Here is a 26467-nt window from a genome sequence, read left to right as displayed (position 1 = left end):
GTGCACGACCACCACAGTGCATGTCACGACAACCCACCCACACACTAAACAATTATTTTTTTCAAATTTCATCAGGTAAGGCCCACTGAGCTATCTATGTAGCCTCTTTTTCACAAGCGACCTGGGAGACAAATGATAGCTCAACGAGTTTCCCAGTGGTTGCATGGATTTTTATCCGGGTCCTCCGGTTTTCCCTCCACATTTAGAATCAACGTGCGTTTAGAGTATTTGGCTGCTATAAACTTCCACGTGAAAGAGGCACTTTGTTGAGCTATCATTTGTTGCACCGTCGCTTCTGAAAAAGAGCTGCATATCTCAGTGGCGGGACTTACCTGGTAAAATTAATAAAGGTGTCTGCAGTGGCGACAGCTGAAGGGAGAGGAAGAGCGGCAGAGCAGTGCGTTTCAGAGAGCAGTCAGTAGATGTGAGACTTACTGGAGAGCGGCCGGCGTGCGGGATGGGAGTGCGAGACGGCACCGGAGGGGTAAGGCAGGGGAGCGCGTGCGTGGAGAATCTTAGAAGGCGGTGCGCGGGTGGCTTACTTAATGCGATGCTCTCACCTCTGCAAAGAGCGGGTCGATTAACGTGGCCAAGCACTGTGATTTCTGCTGCTGCTGCTGCACAACTGGTTTTTCAACCTGGGAGGGTGTTCACATGGAAGCAAACATTTTTTACCAAACAAGTATTGACAAATTACTTCTCTTTTTTCCGAATTACGATATCCACCGATTGTGCTGTCAACAATGTGCAACGAGACAGACATTTCCAAATGAAACACAGCTATGAGTTCATCACCCTATTCCACTCAAGGGCAATGGAAGGTGTCATATAACCACTTCTGAAGAAAACTTCATCCACATGAACAGCACAGATTTGTATACCCTGCAAAGGTGATCATTAATAGAATATGAATTGAACCTATAGGTTTCATTCTCAAGGTTGGAATAAGCCAAGTTAAGTGAAACAACTAAATTTGATGCAATGAGTTTTTCATGCAATCATTGGTTACAGGGCAATGACAATCAGCATGATACTTGAGTACAGGATTTAATCAGAAGTTGCTGCCCAGATTCAAGCCCAAGATAGCATCACAACCGGCTCAGTGTTCTGACCCCTTAAGCCATCTGGGCCATCTTGATACGCAATCTCTCTAAGCAGCTTCACATAAATAAGTGTGCACTACATTGGGCTTTGCTACCCTGGTCATACCGTGATGCTGTTTCCGCAACGATTTTTGGATCCGCTCATTCTGGATGGCACAGTGTGGGCGACTGGAGACGTGACAATGCCAGCAGGGCATGAGAGTCCACACACGGCTTCCATTGGTCACATGGGCTGTGACATAGCCTGGCGGTAGCGCATTCCTTGCTTGTTGCACAGGATCATGGTTCGATTCTAGTGGCCGCCTTTATTATTACTGCGTTGTGTATTAACCATAAACTAGGATGCCCCATCTGCTTCACAGCGGACGTTAAAGATCCCCCCAGTGTCCAGACATAAATTGGGCCACCTTAAACATTTTCTGCACATTTCTAAAAAGGGATTATGTGTAGTAATCATTGCCCCCTAAAATAAAGTTGCGATACTCTATTTTATTTGTTTGTCGTTTCGGCGAACCATGCCACTGTTGCAATGAAACTATACTGGTCGAGTTCTCACCCAGTCAAACAGAATACACTTGAAACTTGATTGTCAAACAAGTGCCTCTGAGGTGGCATCGCATCACTACATGTGCTCACTACCCACTCCTGGATTGTCGCTGTCCTTTCAAAAGAAAAATAGGATAGACTATGAGAATCGGTTTTCCCCTTTTTTCTGGCAACAAAACAGGTGTTAAGATGTTAAAACACCAAACTGAAACCTTTTACAAGGAATCATGTGTGCATTAACCACAATACTTGTGGTCAGAATGCAAACAAAAAACGTACTCCGATAATATATTCATTGTCTTTGAAACTGATTGGTCCACACCAGAGACAGCTTTCTTTTGAGCCTAGTTTCAAAACGGTGTTAGACCAGAGGATGCCAAAAGGCATACAGACCAAAGACAAGCATTATCAGAGTAATGAGAGCTTGGGGTGAGCAGCTACATCATGGGACCTCCTTTGCCAGTGGTCAGAATCTGACCACAAGTATTGTGGTTAATGCAGACATGATTCCTTGTAAAAGGTTTCAGTTTGGTGTTTTAACATCTTAACACACCTGTTTTGTTGCCAGAAAAAAGGGGAAAACCTATTCTCATATTTTGGTACTGGCAAAGGAGTTCCCATGATTATACACTATGTTATGTGCGCCATTGGTACCTATGTACAACTTACATACACACATGTGATGCATAATACATAAGTAATACATTATATATATGCACACATGGGGGCCAGTCAAGGTGCAGTGGTTAGTACACTGCGTGTAAAGCCTGACGACCTCGGCTTCCGATTTCTAGTCATGGCGAACGTCAGTGACGAATGATATCTCAACTGAATCTGGGAGCTCCCTCTTTCACCAAAGCCACAATGACCAGCGTGGTGAGGAACGGTGAATTCCAGCTACCAACATGGAATTTAAAATGCATGGTATTTTCAAATTGTCAGGCTCCGCCATGGTGTCAAGTGCAGTCTACAATTCTTCTCCACTCTTTCTCTCTGTGCTGGGAAAGGGTCATTGACGGAAAACGTCACCGATTATATATTTCCCCTTTTAAGACGGTGTTATGTCGATGTTGAATGTGACGCGTTTTTGTTGTTGTTGTTTGAATATGTCATGGGGAGAACTTCATCCAGCAGAGGATTGACAGGGGTCTGTACATTATTTGTTTCGCATGTAATACAGAATCACGGTGTGGTCTTAATAGGCATGGTTTTAAATACAGTAACGGTAGTAAGGTAGCATGAAGGAGTTTTACTGTTCAGAAAATCACAAGGCCACTTAATAGAGATCCAGGCAAGAAACAAAAAATGTCGCCAATTTAAAATAAACACGGTTGTCGATTTTAACAATGACTTTGCAAGCTTGACGTCATAAATATAACTTTTTTGCTGCATTGCACGGCTCTCTGGTGTAAATGTGTATTTAATATACCTGCACGCATATATATTGCTTATTTACCTGCAGCTATATATCTATTTTTTTTATTTGTCAATACGTGAAACCAATCATTCTTAAGAGCTCATACTTGAATATTGATTTTGCCCCTCAACTTGAGTTTAATATTGTACAATGTGTCCTGAACAACTTTAAAGTTCAATAGCTGTTACATGTAATGTGCATGACCTAACTAAACTTCATTTTCATTCTAAGTGGGTTTTTTTCTTTCGGTGGGAAGTACAAATGGAGGTCAAAAACATTGAAGAATGAGAAACAATACAAGTCTGAGCTATTTTGAGGTCTAAATTGAAAATGCACAATTATGTCATTAAACAGACTAAGTGCACTGGAGGGGAAATGATTCTGAAAAAAAGTCTAGTAATGGGAGACTGTTTATTCTAAACATTGCCATTCTTAAAACTTTTTAGCCATGCCCTGTCGCTCACAATCTCTAAGTTTCGCCGCTAATGTCATCACCGAGATAAAGCTGTAAACAAGCTAATGCACCCCAGAAGCATGCATGAACAAAACAGAGCAAAAAAAAGTTAGTTTGAAAAATAAGTCATCATGGCTACACGGGCTTGCCTATTGAACATTCACATGAAATGCGTTAATTTAGAATATAACCAAATCACCTAAATTGAGGCTGATATTCGAAGCCAAGCCTGGATAATGCTTTCGTGGGTGACCACCGTAGATTAAACAGCTGTTATAAGCCACGAGACTATGATGATGCAGGCAACAGAACGCAGGGTGCAGCAAAATACATTATCGTACTGGCCTATTAACGCCCTCGCGTTCATGCTAATCCTCCTACACCAGGGGTCGGCAACCTACGGCTCCGGAGCCGCATGCGGCTCTTTACGGGCTGCTTCTTGACAATATGTACGTATGTACAGTATGTACTCAGATGCATTGCGGCTCTTGAAATACTGAATTTTGTACCGAATTGGAAAGAAATGGCTCTTCTTGTTATTTTGGTTGCCGACCCCTGTCCTACACCAACCCGCGCGCTGAGCAGCACGATAAAATAATCCTCACGATCTCCGTGGCGTGGGGAGGCATTCATCCAGCAGTGGATTGATGCGTACAAGAGGAGAATGGTGCCTTCATCCTGCTCGTGTGTTATGGTCAGGACTTACCGGGGGGGCTACTGGTTCAGGCAGCTCTGGTAGGAGTTTCTGTGTGGCGTGTCCCAGTGAGCCGTTGTGTATCCCCTTGAACCGCGGCTTCATCGTAAAAGTCCAGTCGTCCGTTTCAGAGTTAGGTCCTTCGTTCTCGTCGCTGTAACAAAAATATGTCAAGCCAAGTACAACAAGCATAAATGTTTAATTGTAGAAAGTCGCCAGTGATGAAAGTTATTTCAAGTATTTCATAGAACTTAGGGATATACAATTTTAGAATGGCCGGTTTAGTACTTTTTAAGACATGAAGTGCACCAAGTTATAAATAGTGGGAGACATTAATGAGAATGCACGTTTTAAAATACACCATCCAAAAATAATCCATTCACCCAGAGGACATTATATACATATAATAAAGGAGCAGTAAAAGACAGTCCGTCAAGACATTTCAATTGGACTGACTGCAGAGTAGAACAAGATGCACCCAGATTTCTGTCGCACTCCAGCGACGACCAGGCCCCTATCCAAACGCCTACTACTTAACACTCCCCACCTTTTCTACCGTCACTAAGACTACACCACCACTTTTAACAACCCCACTCTTCATCTCAAACGTTTACCACGTTATGTACAATTTTCATAATTGCTGTCAATCTGGACAAGATAATAAAAAACGAACTCACTCATCAGAATCTCCGGAGCTGGAACCTTCGTCATGGCCTTCGGCTTTCCAACGCTTGTACCTGTCAATGAGCTCCGTCAGGTAGGACGTCTTTTTGGCACTACGCTGGATGAACTTGTGCTTAAGCAGTTCCTTGGCCGTTGGTCTCTGTAACAATGTTTGGTGTCAAGGGTTAATCAAGCTGCGATTCATTCCGAAGGCAAACTTCTCACTTCACACTTTTCATTCTATTTAAAGTTAAACAAAAAAATTTACAATTGTACATTACTCATAAACATCCAACAGCCATATAGCGCAGGGGTTTACAGCGAAAAACTGCGCTGAATTATGTCCCTCGTCAAAAAGTGGACTTTATCCGTGTGTGGCACGCCACTGGTTACAACTCACAAACTGAGGGTCCTTGTTTAGACATGAGTCAACAAACTCCTTGAAGGCCTTGCTGTAGTTTCCCTCCAACGTGGGAGGGTTGTTCTTGGGAATGAGAAACAGCACCCGCATGGGATGAAGCTCTGAGTTGGGTGGCTCCCCCTTGGCCAACTCAATGGCTGTGATTCCCAGAGACCAGATGTCTGCCTGTTGGGGAATCAGGGGACGTAGCAAAGGAAATTAGTTTCACATTCATTTCATAGCACGCACAAACGTGTTGGCATGATTGGTCGCAAGTTGTACAAAAATGTTTATAAACATTTAGAATTTCACTTTGTATAATATGTATCATACATCACAATTACACTACATATACTTCAACGTCCTCTTTAAAATTCGCAAATGGTACCGCAATGGCAATCAGCTGCAATGTAATTTGTGCCCTGCCCAAGAGACATTATTGAACGCTAAAGGAATAAAGGCATTTTCTCGAGAAAACTTGTTTTTTGTACTCATGTTTAAATCCGATTTCCATAGGTGACCACCGGCATGCTCCAATTCATGAAAAAAATAACTTCCTCTATGCCGAGCTCCCAGAAACACCTTTTTGATAATTAAATTGTGTGAGTACACAGAGGAGAAGGGCGGAAGCCTCCACACCACGTGACACCCCCACCCCGCCTTCAAAATGTAACTATTAATTTAACCGTATGCTTATTAAACATTTCTGGGTGCCTGGCACACAGCCGGGGGATCATTTGTATAGTAGCCAGAGCATGTTGGTGACCGCCGTATGAACACCCAGACAAGCTGGGTCAGATTAATAGAAGAAAAAAAATGCTGACGAAGACATTGTTACTTGGGGGGTCCGTTATCTCCGTAGCCCTCTAACAGATAAACGTTACAACAACAAAAAAGCACTTGTTCGATGCAGCTTTAACGAGGTCTACCGAAATGCTTAAACCAAATGAGGTCACGCACAAACACGTCAGATAAAACTGAACGTCGAGGCAAAAGATCACGTCAAAGGACGCAGCGTGTGACAATGACTTTGTCATACGCTGTATTGAGACTATGCAGCATGCACTTACTTTGAAATCGTAGGCTGACTGTTTGATGACTTCGGGAGCCATCCAGAAGGGGGTGCCTACGAAAGTGTTGCGCTTGATCTGCGTGTCGGTGAGCTGGCCAGCCACACCAAAGTCCGCTAGCTTCACGTCGCCTTGCTCGGACAGAAGGACGTTGGCAGCTGGGCCGGTGGGAGAGGTGGCAGAGAGAACGATACATCATGCAGCGAGTGCCGATGCTGCTTTCACAGCCCCATTGAACTTTAAAGAGCGTTTAAGGCACTTACATTAACATTCACTCTGGCTCCGGGGAGTGCAAAGTGATACGGAAACGGCACCTTCTATGGCCATGCGAGGAGGGGTCATGCACATTGTATACACATGCATAACTTCTTTCGTACCGTACATAGGCAACCACTCTTATCAGATGTACCGAGTGAAACATTACATTCACATTACCTTTGATGTCTCTGTGAATTTTCCTCTCTGAATGGAGGTAATCCAACCCTTTCAGGATTTCCCGCAAAATAGTCGCAATTTGATGTTCCTCCAGTGGACCGGGCTTTATCTAAAGCAAGGAGAGTCAGAGGAAACGGCTTTCAGCTTCGCTATCCGGGCACAAGTACGCGACGTAACGGCCTGCGCCTCGAATTTATCACAATTTTATTCCATTTCCATGTTTATACAAACTTTATAACCACAGTGCATAGCTGTTTCACGCTTAGGCCATAACCATGTAATTCTCACCCTCTTCTCAATGTTGCTCAAAGTTTTCCCATTGCCATTAATTATTCATTCAAATCCCACTGCTCTTTTTTCTTTCAGAGGCACAACCAAATACGTCCTGTTGATTCAGCCTCCAGGCAAGTGCAAGTCCTCAGGGCTCAAGTATTGCCAACATTTAAACAACCTGTGTACTTTCACGAGACAACTGGCATTAAATCCTTTTTCCGCACACACGTTAACAATAACGAAACACACGTAAGGAATTTTAAACTTAAGGGAAAACACGTTTTGAATTAGCTCTTTCCCTTCACCAAAGAAAATCCATGACACGTCTCAACAGGATCATTATGATAGCTTTTTGGATGTCTTGTTCCTGGCTTTTCAAAGGATTAAACAAAATCAATGTGGAAATTTACAACGGATCCCTTTAATCCATACCGTCCAAAAAGAACATTGGCCTCTTTAAGACAATTTTGTATTTAACGAAACCGCTTAAGACTTGCCAGGTCGAGGGCAGACCCTCCTCCCAGATACTCCATGATGATCCATAGCTTTGTGCCCTGGAACACAGAAAAGGTGGCATTTTAGAAACAAAACAAGTCAGCTTGCAGGCCGCTTTAACCAACTCACACTGTCAATCTGCCAGCATACTCCGCAGATGAGACCTCAACAGGTGCGACCATGTAGTGTGTAACGTTCTTAACTTTGGAACGTGTCCTTTTGTACCATGGTGCTCCTCGTATACATTGAGTCTCTCTACACGTTTACGAACTATTTCCTCGTTGCCAGTTGCATGTTTTGCCTGGTCATTTTGAATATAAATGCTTTTCAAGTACATCTCGTTTTGTCGAGTTATTTGTCCGAGGGCAAGTTCTTAGTTCAAGTTCCTCCCATTTCTCTAATCTAGCAATTTTTTTATTTCTGCCCTCTCTTGAAGTCCTTGAGCAGCACCTTTCAGCCTCAACATCCTTCCTTCTCCAGCTTCCTTCATAAGCCCTCCCCCACTTCTGACTACTTGCCCCATTCTGATAACTGCCTTTTTCCGAATTGCTGCATTGAAACGTCTCGCCACTTGCACTTCCTCTTTACCATTTCTTTCCATCCAACCAAAAAACAAGACACCGCCACAATGGATGATGCACCTCGACAACCCTCTCTACCCTCTGCTGGGTCCGCAGCTGCGCTGCACAGTTGACACGTGACCTCAAAGACCTGCCCTATCAGTATCTCGCCATCTGCTCTTAGGTCTCGTCTTCCCCCCTGGTCACCGGAGCCGTGGAAACCACTTCATTGCCTGCCCCGGCAATCGGCCCTCCCATCCCACACACAGGATGTTGTTCCTCCCCACACCTTCGATTAGCACGGTTGGCTACGTACTGTGCGAAAGAAGTTCAACATACATACAGGTCTCACCCAGTGCAGCCATTTTTGCCGAATCATATCTATAATATGAACCTGCCACATGCTATTGTGGACTTCAGCTTATATAGATATGTGTAAACAAATATATACTGTATTGATTGCAGTAGACAGCCATGCAGTGATCCTCCAGGCCTCAATTGAAATTGGTTTAGTTAAAGTATATCTATATCTACAAAATACTTTGGCAACCAAGCCGTGAAGCTTATAAACTTGATAAGTTTGAAGTTACTAAGGATATAATTCACCTTTCCTATACTTTGCACTCCGATATTTTTTATTATTACTTTCTGACCTGCCACATACTGGACATCTGTGAAAAAGAGCTTCAGACCTCATCGGATTTCTCCAGGAGAAATAAATATTCGGATTCTGAGAAGACTTTAGATTGGCTTAAGGTCACATGCTGGCCAGCCAATCAGAAGTCACCCCCCACCCCTCCGTGTTGAGGGAGGGGCCGCATGGGTGGCTGCTGAGCAGGTTACTGCTTTGGGGTATCAGGGTGGTGGGGTGTCAGGGTGGTGAGATGTTAACTACCTTGCCTGGTATACATTAAGTTGCGAGTTCTGAATACATGGAGTTTGCATGTTCTTCCCGTGGTTGCGTGGATTTTTCCCCGGGTCCTCCGGTTCTTCCCTCTACATTTAGAAACAAGCGTTTCGAGTATTTGGCTGCAATCAATTTCCGCGTGATAAGCCACTTCGTTGAGCTATCATTTGTGGCCAGGTCGTTTCTGAAAAAGATCTAGATAGCTCAGTAGGTCTTACCTGGTAAAATAAAAATAGCTTGGGTTGGGTGAATGGGGAAGGGCCGCTAAAGGGCGCGTGGCTCTCGTTCTATGACGGGTACTTCCACTGGCGTATGTATAATAAATTAACAAAACAACCACACTATTTTCCTAGTGACAAAGCATGACCTTTGTCACGGAACAACCATAAATATTTGACTTTGATGTCTCAACAAGGAAACGTTCAGCCTGACAATTAAACGGCAAACGATATAATTTAATTGCAAAGGAATGTTACTTTTTTAGTTTTAACCTGCCAATAAAGTGTTGCATGGTAGGTAGTACTTTACTTACAATGCAGATGCGTTATGACGACCCCATCGTAAGTCAAAAATATCGTAAGTCGAAGATGGCCTAGCCTACCCAGGAGTCTTAAAGAATGGTGATAATTTAGCAAAACAGAGCAATTTACAGTACCGTACAGTATAAACTATATACTGTATGTATTTATAACTTACAATACTGTATTGTACAGTAAAATGTGAAATAAAAAAAGACAAGGTAAATTCTTAATATAATTTTTTTTCAGGAAACAATCCTATTTGCTATAAAAACTTTCAACATACATTGAACGTATCGTATCGTGGTAACCCTAAAATGAAACCGCTAAAGCTACGTATCATACATGCATTGAACGTATCGTAACGCGCTAACACCGAGACAACTTAACTCCGTCGACCGCTGGTCAGAGTGAGGTGTCACACAAGGCGGGAGATGCGTACATCCCGGCAGCGTCCCAACGTACAATATCATACCTCGTACATTGCTGCGTTTACCTTCCCCGCGAAATTTAAAATATTGTACAATTTTGTCGTATCGCTATCGCCATCGTAAAATCGAAATATCGTAAGTCGGACCATCGTAACTCGGGGACTATCTGTATGTCTGCAGTGCCAACAGTGCTGAATTGACTGCAGATATTCACGGAATGTGAAGTGGCCTGGTGGTTCAGATATTGGAGAGGTGAGCTGGCACCGCTGAAATCCTGGGTTCAAATCCAGGCTTTGCCTGGGGATGGGGTTGGTTCAGTTTTTATTTGCATGTGTTTGGGTGATATATTTACCTCTTGTACGAGTATCATGTTTTTGTATTGTTTGTTATTGTAACATTCTTACCCGCCCCGACTGCACATCTGTGAAAAAGAGCTTTATAGGCACCGGATTCCTCCGGTAAGAATAAATATTCTGGTTCTGATTAAACCGTTCCTCAAGTGCAGCAAGTTGGCATCCTCAGCTCGATCACCGATGACGGCGCCAACAAAGCCCCAAGCACATTTTATTTGCTGCTGCATTTAATTAAGTTCGAGGCTAAATTGGGTTGACTTGTCATGCGATGAGCGTTACTTTTTGTGTGGCAGGATGAGTAGGAACGCTGCCCTCTACCGTGTGGACCCAGAGGTCACTTGAAGGAATCTTAGAGGTAGCTCTCGGATATCTGCCCACATGACGTCTCACCTTTATACACCCTAGACCAGTGGTTCTGGCCAGACAGCAGCTCACAGTTGGAAGGCTGCAAGTTCAAATCCTGACTGGCGTTGACTCGGTGCGTCATCTCTCCGTGATCAAAACATTTGAGTACCAACTTCATGGAGAAGTCAACAGCGGCTGTCCAAAAGAGAAACTTACCCCCGTCATAGCTATTTGCACTTTCGAAAGAGATTAGCACTGTCTCAATGACCAATTACGTCGATGCTAAACGTGTGCTTTTTGTACATCCCCTACCAGAACTATCAACTGCCCGTGTACCCCTACCAGTTTATGGGTTTTATATCGATATAAATTTATTAAATAAGAATAATAAAACCCATTGCATACACAAACAAAATTAATCATCCCTATTGCCACCACCTTCTTGCCACGTCACAGCCGAGCCTTTCCGTAACATTTGACTAATTGCTGGGGGTGCTGGCGAGTAAGAGGGAGTATTAAATGGGACAAAGGGTAACGTAAGATTCACAAGAACAAAAGTGTTGTTACAGAAGTATATTGCAGTATTCCCTCATTATTCACGAACTTGCTATCTGTGAATCGCAGCTGAAACTCTACACGACTGCATCGAGAGACAAAGTGATGAAGTGATAAGATAAAGTAAAGTGATGAGAGAGAAAGTGATGAGATAAAGAGATGAGGGGGTAAAGATAACTTCTGTAAGCTTTAAAAGCATCTGCAGTCGTTGCGCGTTCGACATTCGTAGGCTGATATCATTATTCGTGAAAGTTGAGGTAAGATCTAATGGAATCAATGTTAACGGGACATGATCAGATCCATAATCAAGAGGACCTCAATATATGTATGTTTAACTGCTTTCGCACCATACGTAACCAACTGTGCGACGAAAAAAAAGCAAAGAAATAGACTTGAATGTTCAAACAAATATTGTGATAGGAACTATATCAGTCAGAAAACGAATTAATTCCAATGTAAGAACCTACTCCGAAAGTCTTGACATTTAGCAAAGCTTCCTTGGATGAATATAGCATTCGTAAACTAGTGGAAAGACCCATCATAGAATGGATGGGCCCTCCCCCCACACCCTGCATCCCCACCTCCCCACCCCATGGGTGCCCTCCCTCGTGCATGACAACCCCTAGGGCTCTCAACACCCGCAGCCCCCCCTTTCAACTGCCCCCCACCCCCTCGAGGTCCGCCGCACCCATCCCCACGTCACCACCAACAAGATGGGCTACTAAGCACAGTAGCATGCCCTGCACAGGCAAAAACGTGATGATTGGCTGGCCTGCAGCCAATCAAAAGCGTTCTACTGGTCGGTCATCCAAATGTTTAACATGTATAGGATTTCGCTTAAAGCAATCAGCACATTATTAACTATTATATTGGGAAAAACAACCCAAACTTAAACATTGGTTGAGGCAGCTGATGAGATAAATTCTAGTTACAAATACCAAACATTTGCGATGCTACATTTAAGTTGACATACAAGGCAAGAAAGTCTTTACTTATTTCTTTCAGAACAGGGGGATTGTGTAAACATATAGCAATGTTGACTTTCGATTATATTACATATTAGCCTGTATTTGCTGTGTCTAAATCTCTACTTATCAGTGATATACTGCAGTTCTTATCAATTCCTAGTTCGATCGATTTATTAAGTGCGTACTTTGGTGGCATGCAAAAGTACTTTGGAATTTACAACACAAGCATGCCCGATGGCTGCTAGCAAAGCCGATGTCTGCCAGTTGTAGAAAACAAAGTTGCTAAAATACATGTTACATGGCCACCTCTGCCCTAAGCCTAACCCTGCCTCACTCTCACTTCGGTGAACACTGACTGAGGGTCCATATCATACTTCATGACATATGAGGAAAAAGTTGTATTGAAGTGCCGCTTGCTCGTATTTTTCAATAATCGTAAAATATCACCGCACAATCCTACTACTAGGCAACTAGCGATGGGCTTCGATTGTTGCACTCACGCGACTTGCATCGAACAGCGTAGTGCGAGAAGGGATTATTCCGCATTTAATACAAATGACGCACACTCACGTGTACGCCAATATATATTCACACGGAAACAAAGGACACAAAAATAATGAGAATGGAGGATCACTGCATGGCTGTCTATTGCAATATACACGGTGGGGGGAGCGAGTTGACATGGCCCAGCAGTCAAGCATTCGCCATGAGTTGTAGAAGGCCGTGGTTGGAGCCCGGTGGCCACGCTGCTTAATACTGCGGTGTTGCATTCACCGTGAAACACTACGCGCCGCCTTGCTTCGCACAGCGGACGTGAAACATCCCTGAAAGTCATTCGAAACGAGTAGGAGGCCATTGCGTGCCGGAGTCACGGCGCAAATTTATTTCATGAATAATAATGGCAAAATGTCTCCATGCCCCCCTATTGACAAGTAAATGCCGGTTTGTGAGTCAAGTGTTGAGTTACCTTGCACCCACAGGGATAGCGACCAGTGGGGGTAACCCGTTCAAATTTAAGATGTTTTAGTTGCGATTTTAATTGCATTTCGCATTCAAAGTGCTATGAGATGCCAAAGGCGCTACAGGTGTTAAATCAAATGCTGATTATTTGATGATTATACGTGATTGAAAACAAGACAACACAAATGTACCTTAAGATATGAGCCGAAGTAGTGGGTGACGTAGGGCGAATCGCACTGGCTGAGCACCGTGATCTCTTGCTGGATGTCCTCAATTTCATCCTCCGCCTCCTCCAAGTCAATGATCTTGATGGCCACTACCTCCTTGGTTCGGTTGTCGATGCCCTTGAAGACCTCACCAAATGACCCCTTGCCAATGCGCTCTTGCTTGGTGAACAACTCCTCGGGATCGGCGCATGAATTCTGTGGGGGGGGTAGGGCGTGGGGGGCAACGTGTGGGGTGGGGGTGTTACCATGGGCCTTTGCAAGCAAGGGTGACCCCTCCCGTCAGGTTAACTTGACTTTCCGACTGCATTGCCGCAATGACACAAAGCTCTCTGCAGATCGTTGCTGACAAGTGTTCCGCTCGACAAAGCCCGCGCCACAGTACGCTGGGTTTTAGCAATAACCGATGCACTCGTCAAAGGGGTACGGGGAAAATAGAACATTAAGAGAAGCCATTTAAATCAAACACTTGCAGCAGCGTAAAATCCGCAGATGGCATGCGAGCATAATCGAGAACAAAGATATGAAATGCAAACAAAAACAACTCTTATTGTCACGTAAATTGGACAACGTACAGATATGCTTTTTTATCCCATTGTGTGCGACGAGTGTAAAACCTTGCACAGTGCAAATGGATAAGTTGTAGCTCCCAGCTATTCATTTTTGTGAACCTATTGAAATCGGCACGCTTGGGTCTCGTGTAAAAAGTAAATTACGCGTGAAGGACATGCAAGCGGGTTGCACACGTTGATGCCTTTCACGTTGGTGGTTTTGACGAGAAAACAGAAGTATCGAAGGCGACCTGTTGGCTCGGCTTCTATGAGACTTTTATGGCATAGTTGGCTTTATTGCCAGGCTTTGCAGGAATGAACCAACACCATCCAGTCTGACTCTATCCCCAAGCAGTACTGGCCTATTAATGATCAGCCAATTCAAACATGTGACTTTATAACCCATCAGGTTGAGAAGCTGTTTTGATACAGTTCAAAGTAAAACGGTCAAGTAACATTGTACAAACATCTCTTCCTTGCAGGTCCCTCCTCCCACAGGACTTATCTATTTAGCGGAAAGGCATTAACCTTCACCTGAAAACCGAACTTGGAACTACACATCAATAAATGTTCATGAACCTCTCCCGTGGTTTTTATGAACGTTTTTTGGGTGCAGAGCTCTTTGGCCGGATGTACGAGGCTAGTGTCACATACAGGCCAGAGATTGCAATGTAACAGGGAAAGTGCCGGAAACTTTGCCGATGAAATATATTTTTTCCTTTGAAGGCAGTGGTGATTGATGAATGTGTTGAGTTTTTTGTTAACGTGTACGGCTTTCGACCAATATCCATAATAGAGGTTTTTTGGGTTCGATCGTGTAAATATAAATGTGGAGTTAAACTCGCCACCACCCGACACAGCCAATACCTACGATAATCACCCAGGAATGTCTGTCCGAAACGCTCGTGACGTCACTCCATATCGATCAGCCCCCCTCATTAATATTCATGAGCAGGTGACGTCCTCCAAATGGGACACCCACCCTCATTAAAAATCATGAGCGGGTGACGTCACTCAATATGGAGTACTCTCCCCCCCCACTAATAATAATGCGTAAGTGACGTCAATCCACACCGACCAGCCCCTCTCATGAATAATCATGAACAGGTTACATCCTCTCATTTGCCAGTACGCCTTTTGGCGTCATCTGGTCCAACCCATGTGAGACTAGGCTCTAAGGAAAGCTGTCTCGGGTGTGGACCAATCAACTTCAAGGACAGTGCATACATTATCAGAGTTATGTTTTTGTTTGCATTATGGCTGCAGGTATTGTGGTCTATGTAAACATGACTCCTTGTAAAAAAGGTGTCAGTTTTGTTGCCAGATAGAAGGGTAAAAAAACAATTATCAGGTTACATCCTACACATGGTCCCCCCCCCTCATTAATAATCATGAGCAAGTGACGTCACTCCACATCGAACAGCCCCCCTCATTAATAATCATTATAAGATGACGTCCTCCAAATGGACACCCACCCCCTCCCATTCATAATAATTAGCGGCTGACGTCACTCCACATGGGGGGGCTAGGAGCCTCCTCCCCCCTCCTCGGCGTCAACTTACAACCCTCACGACAAAGGCAAGAACCCTCACGTCACGCAATCTCCGTCACGCTATTGAGACATCGAAGTAAAAAGGACGTCACGATGAACAAGGGATTATAACCTTTAAATGAAATAGGTCTGTGTCACCGCGGCCTTACAAGTTGCACAAGCACTAATGCAATGAATATCACGTCGCGGTCTGCTTTTGGCTTGCAAGTTTCAGAATTACTGTAATACACCCGTCCTTGGACGGGCAAAATGCTAGTTAGTAAGATTAGTCAATTACACAGAACGTGGCCAATTCGTTACTCGTACAGCACACTGGTGTGTTGGGAGAAAATCCCCAACATTTACAATCTGTGTACGACGTTTCACCAGTAATGACAACTAGCATCATCAAGCGGACACAAATCTGGCTGTCGGCCTGATGAAGCTAGATGTAATTACTGGCAAAACGTCGTACTCCGATTATAAAAGTTGGGGATTTTCTCCAACACACCGATGTGCTGTACTCGTGACGAATTCTCATGTTCTGTTTACGTGACAAACCTTACTAATTGGCTGTGTCGGGTGTGGTGCTGGGTCTAACAACACATTTGTATTTACACGATCTAACGCAAATAAAAAAACCTGTATTTGTTGTTTGTGCTTGTGCATCACTGCCTACGTGGCAGAATGCCAAATAGTTCAAATCACAATTGTATTACCTTTGACACGTAAGAGCCAAATGTCATACTAAACAACATGCTGTAATAAACCCAAAAACAGCACAACAACAACATCAAACCGATAGCATGAGAAGGGTGTTCTGTTGTGCTCTTTTAAAAGCCGAGTACACCACAATTAACTTCCAAGTACCAATTACGACGCTATATAGTTTACCCTCGTCTGTGACTCAGTCAAGCACTTAAATGCAGCCGCACATGAAAAAATGTTAACATTGGAGGCGGGAAATGTTAATATGTCTTCCCACATTTTAGAAGTACAAACAGGCAAAACATTGTGTTCCAATGCTAAAAACCACCTTTTAAATCACCCTTCCACACTGCCATAGCCATATCCACCAAATGCCTTGGACGTCAGAACAGGTCTGACTGCTTGCTGAACGTTCGAACGAAAACTGCCCGAAGGGTGTTGCGAGCACGGTGAGAAAAATTATAAATGAAAAAAAAAATCTGCCGACTTGCTTGTGGGCTGATCTAAAATGCATGGGGTCATTGCATATTTATTCCATTGTGAGTTTCACAGACTGTACATACACACACACACGTCATCACAAACAGTTTGCCTTAATCATGGCCTGGCAGCACTGGTTGTTTTGTGACCTTCATGTATATGTCAAGAATTAAATAACATAGGGGGAAAACGTACCTAAGTCAACAACCTGGAGATTGTAAACAATACACTTGTGTTGGCCAAGGATAACTAAATCTTGCTCCCACACAATGGACAACAATGTATGCACTTGCAAATATAATTTCAAAGAGAAATTTGGTGTCATTTTGTCTAATGCCCCCACATGTGCTCAAGTGTTCAACACTCCAAAGAGCCCCCCCCCCCCCTTGCAACCATTGTGGCCATCAGTTCACAGCTGGTTATTGCTATTTGACTGTGGTGGTGGTGTCAGTTTGCCAAGGGGGAAAAAAACCACACACACACAAACACACTGTTGTTATGGGAAATTACAGTGCGATTAGCACTTCAGCAAACAAGTTTGCTTCTATAAATAATACGAATAAAAATACCACACCAGCATCTGTCCTCCCATTGATAGTACACAAAAGAAAGTTACAAATATGGGATTGTAACAGAAGCAGGTATGTTTAACACGTAGGCTTTCGCGACCAATGTTATTCATAATCAACTTTTTGGGTTTAGATCGCGTTATTTATAAATGTGTCGTAACCCTCCACCACCCGACACGGCCAATCAGTAAAAATGTGTCACGTTGACAAAAGACAAATAGTTCACTGCTTTAGCCCACCGGTGTGTTGAAGCCACAACATTTACAATTTGAGTACGACGTTTCGCTGGTAATTGCATCCAGCATCATCGGGCAATTCGCCAGAATGGTGAGGCTCTGCTGTGTCTCCCGTTCTTATATAGAGCAGCAGCAGGGTGACGTCATCATTAACTCATTAACTCATCAGGTGCAAAGATTCAAGGGGGGAGTGATTGTAACTATATACTAGATTAGTAATCAGGCTATTGTTACGATGCGAGTTGTAGATTAGTAATCATTTGGAATGTGTTTTATTGTGATTATGCTACATTAGTAATCAGTTAATGTTTGTTTCCCTTATAAGGAATTGTAATGTATCTTATTTAATAATACGCTTCCAGGCCGCACTAAGCCTGTAGCTGTCTGAGCGATTAAAGTTATTTCTGTTTCTCTCAATTTCAATCGATTCTCTAATTAGTCTTTGCCAGTAGTAACTAGTTTTACACAACACTTCCACGTTGTCAAAATCAATTGAGTGTCCCTATTGGCATGCATCTTCTGCCACTGCCGACAGTTGTGTTTGTGATAGTTTAATATTTTTCTGGTGTTTTTTTAGTCTTACACTAACGTTACGCCCTGTCTGTCCAATATAGCATCTGCCACATACACAATTAATCCGATATACACCTTCTGTTGATAATTTAGGTAATTCGTCTTTAGTGCACGTTACTAGTTGTTGAATTTTGTGTACTGTACCAAATCTTACTGCCTATCTGAATGCAGATTCACATCATCACCCAGCTCAGAAATCCTCTCTTATCAAGACGCTCATACATCGGGCTAAAACAGTGTCAGATGGTGAAAGTCTAGTGAGAGAGATTAAACATGTTAAAGAAGCACTAAGACAGAATGGCTACAATAATGCTCAAATTAACAGAGCACTAAAAGCCAAATCACGATCGCAAAGCAACACTGCTGAAAGCGATCAGATTATTAAAACAATAAAAATACCATTTATCTCAGGAGTAACTGACAAATTAGCCCGTGTTTTGCAAAAGCAAAACATTACAGTAAGATTTGGTACAGTACACAAAATTCAACAACTAGTAACGTGCACTAAAGACGAATTACCTAAATTATCAACAGAAGGTGTATATCGGATTAATTGTGTATGTGGCAGATGCTATATTGGACAGACAGGGCGTAACGTTAGTGTAAGACTAAAAGAACACCAGAGAAATATTAAACTATCACAAACACAACTGTCGGCAGTGGCAGAACATGCATGCCAACAGGGACACTCAATTGATTTTGACAACGTGGAAGTGTTGTGTAAAACTAGTTACTACTGGCAAAGACTAATTAGAGAATCCATTGAAATTGAAAGAAACAGAAATAACTTTAATCGCTCAGACAGCTACAGGCTTAGTGCGGCCTGGAAGCGTATTATTAAATAAGATACATTACAATTCCTTATAAGGGAAACAAACATTAACTGATTACTAATGTAGCATAATCACAATAAAACACATTCCAAATGATTACTAATCTACAACTCGCATCGTAACAATAGCCTGATTACTAATCTAGTATATAATTACAATCACTCCCCCCTTGAATCTTTGCACCTGATGAGTTAATGAGTTAATGATGACGTCACCCTGCTGCTGCTCTATATAAGAACGGGAGACACAGCAGTGCCTCACCATTCTGGCGAATTGCCCGATGATGCTGGATGCAATTACCAGCGAAACGTCGTACTCAAATTGTAAATGTTGTGGCTTCAACACACCGGTGGGCTAAAGCAGTGAACTATTTGTCTTTTGTCAACGTGACACATTTTTACTGATTGGCCGTGTCGGGTGGTGGAGGGTTACGACACATTTATAAATAACGCGATCTAAACCCAAAAACGTTGATTATGAAGAAGCAGGTATGATGGCAAGAGTATTACAAAGAAAATAAACACACACATGGGGGGTGGAAGCATTTTCTCCATAAACACAAACACACAGCTGTTTGAACCCTAGGGGGATTGTTTAGGGTCTAGTCCATCGGAAGCAAGAGGATTAAACTTCCCAGAGCCTGCACTTGCTGCAAACATGACGTGGGCTGCCATGGTAGCCGCCGCCCACGGGGTGAATAACCATCGTCTTCACGGAGGTATGATGTAATCGACTAGTGTGTGTGAGAGAGAGAGGGCCAGGCAAGTAAAGGGGGGGTTGTTGGGGGCGGGGAAGCGAGGAACAAAAAAACTTGGGGAGGTGGTGGTGGAGGGAGAGGCTAAAAGGAGGGGGGGGGAGAGAGAACGCCAGGAAGGGAATTCAGGAAAACACTCACTTACGTATTCACGAATGTACACACAGGACCTGCCGCATTCCAAGCTTCAACTCGAACAAGGTGGGGTTTTGCGTTGGAGGTTCCCAAGTTCTTTACAATGTTGGATCCAGCTCTCGCGAGTGTAATTACCACCTTCCTATTATCAGCGCCATGTCACGTGTACTCATATAGTACTCTACATCGGAGGTCGGCAAACCAAACAAAACAAGGGCAGGCATTTTTTTAGAACTTGGTAAAACAGAATATTTCAAGGGCCGCCAATGCACTGCGTGGGGGAATACGGGACGGTGGGTGGGTCCCTTCAAGAGTCGCATGTGGACCCCCCCTGCCCTATATGCAGCTGCTCATCTCAAGACGTTGTACAGAAACAGTTGGCGTATATTTTAGAAAGAGACACAGACCATTTATAGGCAGAGGGGGACGGTGGGGCGGGAGGTCTCTCAAGTCTGGACTTATAACAAGGAGCAGAGAGTTAACATCACGGAAGCTTGAGGTGAGTGGAGTTCCAGACCCTCGGTGGCAGCTAGAAAAAAAGGAGCGACCTCCCTCTGAGTGAAGGCTACCAGCCACACTAACCTCAATCAGGACTTAAAAACACAAAACCTCGATATGCGTATATTCGGATAAACAAAGCTACGGAATTACGAACTCCGGATTCCACCCCCCCCCCCCCCCATTATTTCACACAGAAAGCTGAAATTAAATTAAAAGAATACACTAAAATGAATAAATAATAACGCTGCTGATCTACGGTGCAATAAAAATAAGAATAAAATAGCTTATTCAATGCTTCTTTTAGTTATGTCAGTTTTAATATTTTAACACTGTACAGTATAAATAAAATACCACTTTCAATCTAAATTGTCGAAGGCTGGGAACGGCATCCTCATAGTACTGTTATAAAAGTTTCAATAGTGCATACGAAGTTGCAATATAGGAACAAAGCTTCAGGAACGCATCGACTTCGTATATCAAGGTATTACTGTATTTAGAATGCATCACTGGATGCACCCTTTGCACGAGTCATACCCTTCGGATGCTAAACATGAGCGCGGAAGAGTTCCCACACGATGCGGCATTTTGATCTCAAGAGGACCGCATCGTACCGGAGTAAGCAAAATCACCACCGGGCTTCAGGACACGAGCTTCCAGGACGCATGGCTACGCAACAACATGCAACCAATCAGGCCTAAACAAGTGGAACAAAAAAACTACAATACAGCCAAGTCAGGAGTTGGCGCAAATGCACTTAAAGCATAACCTTCGTTTTATCCAGACTGCTGATGAAAGGTGCCTTCCTTACCAAAGGTGACATTACGCTGATACGGCGATCTTATGGTTTTCTGCACGCCCGATTTCCCCAGTGTTTGTTTTTTTCTCTTCCCAATAAACCCCTTGTATTACATGCACGTGACCCACCTGAGCGGTAAGCCTTGGCTTGAGAATTGTCCGCGTGGGGCATGTCAACACGCAGCGAAGAGGTATTTTTTTTGTTTAAACAAAACCTGAAACATTAATTCACTAAAATGTGGAAAATACGTTACATTTACATCGCACTGTATTTAAGTCATCCAAATGAAACGCTTATTCACATCAAATACTGGCAGCAAGCCAAGGTATTCCATGCCAAGCCTGAGCCCTATGCATACTTATTCCTTCATGGGCTTTCTACTTCACTCACTATGCTGCCACACCCCTGGTGCACAGAAAGGCTGGAAACACTGTATGGGGGGAGGACTTGCATCTGCCAAGCCACACGAGTGCCGCCAACAAAGGCATAAAAAGCATCATCGTCGAAGAAATAATGGCCCCAAGTGAACGGATTGTAGCCGTGTACTCGTCCACTGTTAAAAAAAAGCTGCCTTTGGTCATCGCCGATTTCTACGTGAAAAAAACGGCATGTTTCTCTACTGTTTAAACAACTACGATGCTCATCTGCAGAGAAAATGCGATCCCACAAATATCCAACGTAGACTTGAACTCTTTGCTGTGGTGGCTATAGAGGTCCTCCGAAAGATGCGTAGGTGGAAATATACCAAATAGGAAGTGCCTGCGTTCCCGTGAAACTTTTTTAGAAAACAAAACGAATGCGCGCACTTGAGCTTACGACACTAAAGTGTGCATCTGTGGCTGTGGAAGCTGCCACAAGGGCTTTATGGAAAGGCGGTGTTGACTTTCGGACAAAATGAAGCGACGCAAGTTATTTACTGGCATTTCTTTAAACTTGTTAAGGATGGTAAAAGGTTAACATAAGAGCCCCTCCAATAGTTACGGCCCATGAAAAAGAACATTTGGGAAGAAAAAAAAACACTTTCTCATGAGCACAGGGCAAGCAAGGCGTGGGTGGTGTGTCACGCACGTGTCTCTGGTGAGTGCGAAGCGTTGCGTGCAGTGTGCGGACTTGCCGTGCGTTCTATTTGTGTTCTACGTGGCGTGCGCATGCTTGCATGGGCCCCCCTTTTATTCTTAGGTGCGCATCAACAAACACGCGACGCGTACATCTGACACCAGAACACAGCACGATCAAAACTTCGAGGTCGGAGGCCATCTGCGGTCACATGGAGCGGATAGTGTCTTGTGTTCAAGCGGGGTGTTGATGACAAAACACCCGTCTCCTCTTGAGCTTGCTATCACAACGGCACCAAATCTAAGGGCGGAAACTGCGACTGGCTACTAACCACAGGAAATGCATGGCGATGTTTCACACCCACCAGATCCCCGCCGTCCCAAGTCTAGGCATGGTTGTAGGGGTGGCGACAAGCTTATCTTCTAGCCACTGCTGCATCCTGCTAACTACAGAATGTAACTTAATTTGCAACGTCCATCGGCTCGTGCACAACACTATCCTACTTTCTTATGGACAATTTATCTCGGTCACCCTACATACTACACAGTATGCCTAACCAACAGCTCACATTCAGTTTCATTGAGGGTTATGAGGGTTATGCCAGAACAACAAGTCACACAGAAAGCGTGATTGACTCACTTGGTTGTTTCAAATTATGCAAAAAATATAGCCCTTTAAAGACATATTGCTTGTTTACATTTATTAGTTACCCTGTAAGTTTAGTTTTATATTTACCACATTGTCAACGATTTGATTGGTGTGTACAATACAAATATCAATGTTTCCCAATGCATCAAAGTCAGGAACAAAGCAGGAAGTCACCATGAAGGGTTAATCAGCACTTAAGTGCGGTAATTTCCCATGTCCGTATGAAGTTCTTTTTCACACCAACTTCAAAGGGCACTTCTCCACCATTCCCACCTCTTAGGGCAGACACTGACCAATGGCGTGAGTAACATCAGTGAGCAACATCAGCGAGCACAATGTGGGAAACCCTCTGAAAAGCAAGTGGCTAAAGCTAGGAGATGTGTGCTGCTTTGAAGAGTGGATGAAACAGTAGCCTATAGTGAACCAAGATAGGTCTATTTTAGTGCAGCTGCTACTAAACGTGCCTAACAAACCCACATTTGATAGCTGAGATGTTAATCTATACACTTTAGTCAGCATATAGTTTTAACGGTGACATCGGTGTGCATATTTGTTTTTAAAACAACTCTATAATAAGCCAACATTATGTGCAATACATATGGCTGACTAACTATTTAGAATAATCATTGATAGTGTTAAAAACAACTGGGAAACCCCGTCTTGCTTACTTGGAATGTAAGTGTCCAACAGTACATACAGGATAATGGCTCATTAAAAGAACGCACTTCAAAAGGAGCACATTTAAATCACCAAATGTTAACGGCGTATTTTTTATTTACAATGGGCATGTGTTCATCACTTGGGCAAGAACAGAACTTGCTCATGGTGTGTGTGTACACATTTCTTATAATCTTATTACACATCAAAACATTAATACGCACCAATGTTTCCTGCTAGGTACACCAAGAGATTATCTAAATTCCACATGAAACGTTTTCTCTCGATATATGTAAAATATGGCATGGGAAACCCCTTACCAATTAAGCTTCTTTTAGCTGTTATCTTTACACAAATAAGAAAACCATTTTGAGCTTCTGCGGCCGTCTGGAACACTCTTCCTTCCGATGAGAAAGCCACTGGAGTTATGCACTTTTAAATCTACATTGAAAACGAAATTCTTTAGAAACGGATTTTTGTGTTGAGTTTGTTGTCAATTTCCCCACACCTCTGATTAACACGGTTGGCTAAGTATGGTGTGAACGGTGTGAAAGAAGTTCAACGTACATAGATGGGATACAAACTGGTTTTGCTTTGTTTTTAAGTACTAGAAAATAAAATAATAAAAATACACTTCAACAAATGCTTCAATGACGCATCAGCAACCAAAGTAATGCCTTTGTAACATACACTTACGAATATTTCCGACTAAACAACTTCTGCTAAACGGGTTTCATTTATAAGCATCTTGAAAGGAAATATCACGATCGCTGATAGCGTATGCAATTATATAAGATTCCATAGTGCGAATACAGTATATTAACACGCTCAACACCATAATTACAAAATACTCTACTTCGCATGATGCTACGACTTAATACATTTAGTAAAACTACAAGTATATGCCTGTTTGTAAATCCACTGCTGGATGAAGGCCACTACATGCTTTGCGGGTTGAGGTTATTTGGCCATACTTTGCCATGTCGATCAATGCGGGTTGGTGAATGCGGTCGGGGGGTGGGGACTAAGACATAGGGGCATAGTACAATTAAACAATGTGTTTGTTCTGCACTGCCCCCTGATGCCAACGTAGACCTGCAGCAGCCTACAACACCTGTTTTGTGCACGGTGTTTGCCCATCCAATCACTCTCCAGGCAACTTCCCGCTTAGCTTCCTAAGATCGGATGAGAGAGATCAGGCCCATTTCTGGGTCATTTGGGCAGAAGCGGAAGTGTAACAACAAGAATTGAAATGAGCGTACGTGAAAATCATTGCCGATGCACCCCCAGAGCGCATTGTTAACCACTGTCTGACTGAGAATGGCCAATGTGTTACGTTAAAGCAGCCACATGGCTACCATATTAGGGCAATGTCTAGACCAATATCACCAGGTGCTGTCTTGTTTATGGTCTATAAACGTCTGAGTCTGCGATAAGCGGTACTACTTGCAGATTACTTTAAGGCATGGTAGCGGGTGTTTCAGTGGCTCAAAACACAAGTGTAAGCAATGAAGATAGTACATTAGGAGTGTCTTAATTGTTTATGTTGCCCACACTAGTTTTACCAAGCTGCTGGGTACCTTGAACCCCATATAAAACTACAGTGTTATGCAAAGTGAGATTTGTGTTACATCCTTAACTGAAAACGATAAAAACTTTTTTTGAAAAGCTGAGTAATGTCACCTTCATGCACTGCATACACTAAAACAGAATTGTAAAGGTAAAATGTTGTATCTTGCTTGACTTAAAGCTTTCGTGACTGCAGGAATTCATATTCGTTGGGTCTTTCGGTAAAGTCACTTAGATAGGTTGAAAAATAATAACAAAAAACTACGGCGTTTGCTTGTGTTGTGATAGAAACGTCGTAGTTTTTTGTTATTGTCTTTCAACCTATCAAGGTGACTTTACCGAAAGACCCAAAGAATATGTAAAATGTTGTAGTTTGTCTTCCATAAATACTCCAATTTAACATGAAAACAAAATTCTGAGTCAAAAAAATATTTAATAGGGTTCGATATAAAGAAGCCAACTTGTCAATAAAAGCATTAACATTTTATTAATGTACTAACTTCTGCAAGGTAAAATGTAAGATTCTTACCACATTAACCAAAAATAAGGTAATCTAATGAACATGATCGTAAGAATGCAATCCCCCTCTCGCTATGCATGTAGACATTATTTCGCACCATACGTAGGCAACCGTGCTAATCGAAGGTGCATCTATACAAGGCCGGTCACAATTCATGGCCATGCTTCAATTTGAGAATCGTTTTCATCACTGTGCTAAATTGTATCGCCACGAGTATGAATTGAAAAATATCACTCATTGCAACCCTATTTAATGCAGGTAGATTGTGATTTACAGTTAAAATTAATCACCGAATCAATTCATCATCATTTCAAAAGGACTACTCTTACTCAGTTTCAAGAAAATGCACCTTTGACTTACAAATTCTTTATTATGTTGCCAATTTTGCGTTACTTTCATGATCGTTCAGTGAACTTTGCTCTCTCATTCAGTTTTTTTTTCAAGCTGCAAATACCAATGAACACCATGTGTCCCAAAGTGTTGTGTTTTGGCAGAAAATGTCTTCAAAAACATTCGCAGGTGCATGCTGTGCAGCCTTCACACATCCGCTCGCTCCGAGGCAACTCCCACTGTTATTTGTACATTCAAGAAATGTGTTCACACATACACTACTAGCTTAGGGGCCAGGCCTACAGGGGACACCCAGTCAAGCCTGCCCTGCTGAAAAAGTCTGGCTATCCACGGCTTCTCGACCAGAGAGAGAACTCTCAGTTCTCACCATGGTGCAGACAGAATGTGTACTTAACCCATGCTCAAATAAATAATGTAACCCAACAAGCCCCCTTTAAAATATGCGGGCAAGCACACACGTGAATGGCCTACAAAACAAAGGCGCAATAAATAGTGCTTTCTGGACACCGCAAACGAATCGGAATATATTTCATGCTGAAGCGCTGGTATCTATGTAACAAAACAGGAATGTCAATTTCTTAATAATGGACGGAGTGAAGACACTCGCTTTATAGAAGTAAAGATTGTG

General features: G+C 43.0%; 1 protein-coding gene across 2 annotated transcripts in view; it reads right to left on the bottom strand.

The window, feature by feature from the left end:
- STK25 (serine/threonine kinase 25) overlaps positions 1 to 26467 on the bottom strand; it is a 38277-nt gene that overhangs the window by 4406 nt on the left and 7404 nt on the right. For both annotated transcript variants that reach the window (XM_078876194.1, XM_078876195.1), the window contains exons 2-9: positions 13339 to 13569; positions 7553 to 7609; positions 6783 to 6891; positions 6348 to 6505; positions 5278 to 5463; positions 4892 to 5037; positions 4227 to 4368; positions 561 to 638 (exon numbers count right to left, since the gene is read on the bottom strand). In XM_078876194.1, the coding sequence (XP_078732320.1) occupies positions 561 to 638; positions 4227 to 4368; positions 4892 to 5037; positions 5278 to 5463; positions 6348 to 6505; positions 6783 to 6891; positions 7553 to 7609; positions 13339 to 13569 (1107 nt within the window). The remainder of the gene's footprint in view (positions 1 to 560; positions 639 to 4226; positions 4369 to 4891; positions 5038 to 5277; positions 5464 to 6347; positions 6506 to 6782; positions 6892 to 7552; positions 7610 to 13338; positions 13570 to 26467) is intronic.

The sequence above is a fragment of the Lampetra fluviatilis genome, chromosome 43 (assembly GCF_964198595.1).
Source record: "Lampetra fluviatilis chromosome 43, kcLamFluv1.1, whole genome shotgun sequence".
In the NCBI taxonomy this organism is placed as follows: domain Eukaryota; kingdom Metazoa; phylum Chordata; class Hyperoartia; order Petromyzontiformes; family Petromyzontidae; genus Lampetra; species Lampetra fluviatilis.
Note: the sequence above shows the minus strand (reverse complement) of the source record. Positions and strands in the feature narration are given on the sequence as shown.